This window comes from Nematolebias whitei, chromosome 3 (genome assembly GCF_014905685.2).
Source record: "Nematolebias whitei isolate Nwh7 chromosome 3, NemWhi1, whole genome shotgun sequence".
NCBI classification, from domain to species: Eukaryota; Metazoa; Chordata; class Actinopteri; order Cyprinodontiformes; family Rivulidae; genus Nematolebias; species Nematolebias whitei.
In genome coordinates, this window is record NC_056500.1 from 16334960 (window position 1) to 16340937 (window position 5978).

The 5978-nt window shown below is 35.2% G+C and overlaps 1 protein-coding gene across 1 annotated transcript; it reads left to right on the plus strand.

Moving 5' to 3' along the window:
* Window positions 1–293: 293 nt before the first annotated feature.
* srek1ip1 (SREK1-interacting protein 1) lies at window positions 294–2945 on the plus strand. The gene is made up of 5 exons (XM_037674570.1): window positions 294–399; window positions 811–858; window positions 1616–1774; window positions 2093–2165; window positions 2399–2945. The coding sequence occupies exons 1-5, from the start codon at window positions 387–389 to the stop codon at window positions 2631–2633; spliced, it is 528 nt and encodes a 175-aa protein (XP_037530498.1). The 5' UTR covers window positions 294–386; the 3' UTR covers window positions 2634–2945.
* Window positions 2946–5978: the final 3033 nt, after the last annotated feature.

Consider the following 5978-nt stretch of genomic DNA (forward strand, 5'->3'; position numbering starts at 1 on the left):
CGAGACACAAAATATACAATAAGTATTTAAAATAGAATCTAATTATGACTTTTGAACATTTGTAACATTACAAAGTTGGATTAATCTGAGTTAAACATTTTAATTCGCTATTACGAATGAAAAAGTCTAGAAATAAAACTATATTAAGTGCAATATTGAGCATGCATCAGGATATATTAAGTGCAATCACACTCGTCCAGCTGGTGGCGATATTGCACCATATTTGTAGTTGTCAATGGTCTCGGAACTAACGAAGAAGAAAAGCCGGAACCAGCAACATATTCAACGTTTCCTGCCGACGGTATTTTGTGTGAGGACTAACGGACATTTATTCGCACTGAAACTTTACTTTTTGTCATATTTCTTTGGTTTTATTGGTAGAAATAATGGCGGTACCTGGTATGTACCTATTTTTTATAAATCATAGTTAATTTTGATGATAATTTGTTGTAAAATTAAAGACTTACAGTTATGTAAAGTGCAGTTAACCTTTCCAAACACTGGAAAGGAAACACTGAAACGTCCATCTTAAGCGTTCCAGTTATTTATTTATTTATTTTATTTCAACAATAAACCTTTTACTAACATGTGCATTATACATTTAGGGCACGACTGATATTTCCTGGTAAATATCTGTCCTGTAGATGCAGTATAAGTAGAAGCTAAGCTGTGATATCAGAAGTTACCTTCACTTGCATGTACTTGAACATGAGCCCATCGTCATTTGACTAAATCATGTTGTCATAAGATAACATCATATGTCTATGGACATGTTTTAACATTTAAATAATTTTACTCACATTTTTACAGCTGCTAACAAGGACAATATCAGAGCTGGGTGCAAAAAATGTGGATATCGTGAGTAAAAGTACTTTTTGTGTGTGTGCAATTTTAAGTTTTATGATAATGTAGATTGTAAGTCATTCAGAACATGGTAAATGTTCTAAATTACTATGTTTGGTTCCTTATTTAGAACCACTGTGTTTCTCTTAGACTAGGTAAAAAAGAAAAAATATATAGGCAAGGTTTTGTAGACTCTGTGCCAGTCCATTGTGGTGAAGAGGGAGCTGAGCTGTAAGGCAAAGCTCTCTTAATTACTGGTCATCTGCGTTCCTACCCTCACCTTTGGCCACGAACTCTGGGTAGTGACCGAACGAATGAGGCTGTGGATACAGATGGTTGAAATGAGTTTCCACAGTGACAAATTGATGTCTTGCTTATCAACTTTAGCAGCTGGTTGCCAGTAGAGCTTTCTTCCCAACTTGTACAGATCTAGGTGAAAAACAAACAAACTGTTTTTACTTTGCCTTTTAAACCACAGGAGGAGGCAAACTGTGGACATTTTCAATGAGAATATGACATTTCGGTAACAAATGTGTAGGTAATAAGGTTACATTTATGTTTGGCTTACATCAAAATAAAGGTAGAGACTGTTTAAACTACACTTTAGATCCAACAATTACAATAAATATTGAGTGTATTCTTGAATTGATTCTGCCTTAATATTATGTGTATGTGTCTATAATTGACTTTGTCCTGGATTGTTAAATATCTTTACCAATTCAGAACCTCTGAAGCCTGATAATTCATCATTGATCTTGCTTCTGTTCCTCAGCGGGCCATTTAACGTTTGAGTGTCGAAACTTTGTCCGAGTCGACCCACAGAAAGACATTGTTCTGGATGTGAGCAGCACCAGCAGTGAGGAAAGTGAAGATGATGAACCTGTTCCTCAACATCGAGTGAAACTAGGACGAGGTGGTCAGCAGCACAAAGGTCAGGCACCATCCTAAATAGACGATTTGATTTGTCAAGTCAAAAGCAGAAAATCTTGATGGATTCTTAATATTTTTATAAATGCATGTCAACAGTTGTTGTTGGCTTTTATAATATCAATAAATAAAAAATGATCTGACATATTTGATACGAATGTAGCTAATTAGAGTATAGTTCAATTACAAAGTTTGAAGATTAAAATCACAGTGACTCTTTTATTACAAACGTTGCAATCCTATAAATGACCCTTGATGATTTTCAAATGCTTGGCTGCTTGTTTTATACCAACACTGACATTTTATTTTCTTAACTTGTTAGAGTCCCGTGATAGTGAAGATAGAAAAAAGAGACCAAAACGAAAGAAGAGTAAGGACAGAAAGTCGAGAAAAAGGTAATGTTTAACTTTTAAATTTCATTATTTGTCACGGTGAGGCTAGAGTTTTAGGTATTATTGAATAAATTCATGAAAAAAAAAAATTCAAATATTAATTTTACTAGTAGTTAAAATTAGACTACTAATATGTTGTTCTGTAAATGTGTTCACTTGCCTCAAAGATTTGAAATACGTTCACAAATTGTATTCACTTTAGCATTAACACCAGGTTCTTTTGACTTTTTATCTAGATCCCATTCATCGTCAGGAGATGAGGAAACCAAAAAGAAGAAGAAGCGAAGCAAATCGAGCTCCTCGTCGGACGAAAAGGAAAAGAGAACCAAAAAGAAGCAAAGCCACAAGAAGAAAAGCAAGAAGAACAAAAAAGAGCATGGAAAGCATCACAAAAAGAGAGATAAGAAAAGGAAGCACAAATCTTCATCCTCTTCCTCTTCCAGCTCAAGTGATACCTCAGAAAGTGACTGATCCAGCAAACACTGCAGCTTCTGGTTGTCTGACGTTAGTTCAGATATTCAAACGTTATGTATTTTTTAATGCAGCTTCTCATCTTGTTTCATTTAGGTGTCAGTGCCTGCTACCACAAAGCGTCATTGAATATTATAAACCGAGCGTTTTTACTCTGTATGCTGCAGACAGGCAGCCGTCCTGCAGATGATAACGATGCTGCACATTTTCAAATACAGGCATGAAACCAAGCAGCATCTTCTGATTAACTTGTTCCTTTTGTCTTCATTTATTTATGCTCTTTATTATTGTTTTACATGATCGGAACAATTTAAAAGGTTAGATATGGATATTACGCTCATATTTAGGTTATGTAAAAAAATCTGCAATTGTCATGTTACATTGTATTGTATTGTCATAGAACTCAGTTTCTTTACAACTTCTAATGAAACTATTAGTAACTTAAAAAGCTTAGGTGTTTTTGCATTATAGATTTGCTGGTCTTTCTTCAGGGTATCTCTATTTAGGATGCAAATGTCAATTTTTTGTTTGTTTGTTTTTTGTATTTCTATAAATAATTCACTTGTCAATATGAGAATATTTGAAGTATTAAAAAAATACTAAAGTTACTAAAAATCAAACCTTTTTACTACGTTGTTTCCTATTGGTCATCTTGATCCTTTAATTGTAATAAAATATATATTTGCTTTACTGTGTCCAGTTCGGATTTGACAACATCTAATGTAACTTTAAAAGCACTTTATGGAAAATTGGATGAGAAAATCGAGCTAATATAGAAGTGTCCGCTAGAGGGCAGCAACATACTGCATATATGATGTCTACACAGAACAAGAACTTAAAAAATGTGTTTTTATTTGGTTTTTAACAGTAAAATTGATTTAATCTAGACGGGGAAAAATGCAAAAAGTACAAAAATAAAACTTTAAATTAATTTCCTAAAACAGGAAAAGCATGTCAACACGATAATTATTTTGTCTTGTTATAGCCTACAATATTAAACAAAAATGCTGCTACTAGAAACACATTTTTAAAAAGTTGAAAAACTGATCTAAAAAAATAAAATCTGGAATTAACTTTTAGTTGAATCTGGAAGTATGAACTTTTAGCCCACCTAGTGTTCAGACTGTGAACACATTAACTGAATCACCCCAGCATTACTGTACCTGTAGTGAAAACAGGCCAACAGACAGAAGTGATGATAACGTTCTTGACTGTTTTTGCTTTGCCAAGCAATCATTTTTTGACGCTCATCGTCAGCTCTGCTTGCTGATGGAAGAACCTCGTGTCAAACATCAATCTGACTTCAGCTACATTTGGAAGGAATTCGTTGAACACAAAGAGTCTTTTGTATCAAACTCACAGGGAGGTCTGATCCATGTCTTCAATCAATCATGCACCCATTTTCCACCTGGAGAATTGAACAAGATGATGCTAATCATTCAGTTTCAGCCGCTTAGGAAGAGTCGGAGAAAACAAACTTTTTTTTCATGCCTGAGGCCAAACTTTCTTCACCTGCTGCCTTGAAGTATTTTACCCAGGCAGGGGAATTTTGATGCAGTTTGTTGGCAAAATAGGACACAGCTCTTTTAAGTAAATCAGTTTTATTTGTGCACATCTATAAAATATAAGTAACCTGCAAACTTGCATAAATTGAGATTAATGGCATGGAAAGGGAGAGCTTTTCCATAAATATTTTTGAGTTATGAGCACAAAAGCATATAAAATCATATTCCTTTCCTAATTAGACATTATTTCTCCTCTGAAACTCGTATTGTTGGCAGGACTTTATCTCAACTATCAGTCTCTTGTGGTTATTTATTTTAAATTATTGTTCCCATCACTCTGCCTCTGTGGTGTCAAAAAGCTGCAGAAACAGCAGATTGCCCGTGTCTACAAGAAGAAACATGGATTTTTGGACGACCTCATACTTTTCTCAATCTGGGCTCAGTGACAGGTGTTTATAAATAGGCTATTAATTGTACTTCGCCTTGGGGAACAGGGATATTTTTCCAGATAGTTGTAACATCCTGACAGCAACATCCATGGCCGCTGTTCAGAACCTGACATTCAAATGAGACGTATACCACTCCTTTTTTTATTTTTTTTTCTTTCCCAGGACTTAAAAGCAATATTTAGATACTGCTGAACATGTGGCGAGGACAGACATGCAGTCGATAAAGTTTACTGTAAGTTGTGATGTTTGATTTCAAGGGGAGCAGCTTAAAACATGTTCTTATTTGGACTCCTTGGAAAAATCCTTCAAGGACAAATGTTGAAATCCAGAAAATCTAAAAAAAAAAAAAACACAAATCCTGATCAGTTTGCTACTCATTCATTCAACCTTTATTTATACAGGTTAGTCTCACTGAGCCTCGAGGACTCATTTACAAGAGAGACCTGTTTTAAACAAAGAATGATAACAGTAGACAACAGTAGACCATCATAAAAGAAAGCATATAAATTTAAAAAATTAATAAATTGAAGAAGATGATATAAAAAAAAACATTATAAAGCAATATAAAATACTAAAAACAGGAACATGTCTGCATTGGTTTTTGCCATGAACTTAGCAGATGTTTGAAGCCACTTGGAGAACAAGGTCGAGAGCTTCAGATCTTTTTGCAAGATATTCCAGGAAACAGGAGCAGAGTAGGAGAAGGCCCTTTTGCCTAGTTCAGTCCACACTGAGGGGACACTGCATGTAATAATGTCCTGAGAGCGCACGCTGTAACTGCACTCACACAGAGACATGTAGGAGGAGATGTATGAAGGCAACAGAACGAGAAGTGATTTAAAGGTGAAAATGTACCAGTGGGAGAGTTTGTGTGAAGTTAATGATGACCAGTTAACCAGTGAATACAGGGTGCAGTGGTGGGTATGGTAGTTACAGTCAGTTATGACTCTTAGTGCACAATGATAGACAGCATCCAACATCTGCAGGGTGCTTGTATGAGTGTTCATGTAAATAATGTCACCGTAATCAATGGAAGGGAGAAAAGTTGCAGTCACAAGGCGTTTAGCTTTCAGATTTCAACAGGATCTATTTCTGAAAAAAGAAACCCAATTTAGCTTTCAGTTTCTTTACCAAGTTTTCCATATGAAGCTTAAAAGAGAGATGCGAATCAACCAAGATACCCAAATATTTGTAGGTATCAACAAACTCAATAGGAACACAATTTGAAGAAAAAATCGAGGGAAGAACTGCTGGGACTGACTTCCTGTTTGAAAACAACATCCCATTGGTTTTGTCAGCATTTAGCACCAGTTTGAGACAGAACAAATCTGACTGGATGATGTCGAAAGCAGACTATAAAAGTTGAACAACCTTGGCAGCTGTTTTAGCTT

Bases quoted from the DNA above. Each gene is read 5' to 3' on its own strand.
- srek1ip1 (XM_037674570.1), top strand. The intron at 859-1,615 runs GTGAGTAAAAGT...TCTGTTCCTCAG, and splicing joins GTGCAAAAAATGTGGATATC to CGGGCCATTTAACGTTTGAG. The intron at 2,166-2,398 runs GTAATGTTTAAC...CTTTTTATCTAG, and splicing joins GACAGAAAGTCGAGAAAAAG to ATCCCATTCATCGTCAGGAG.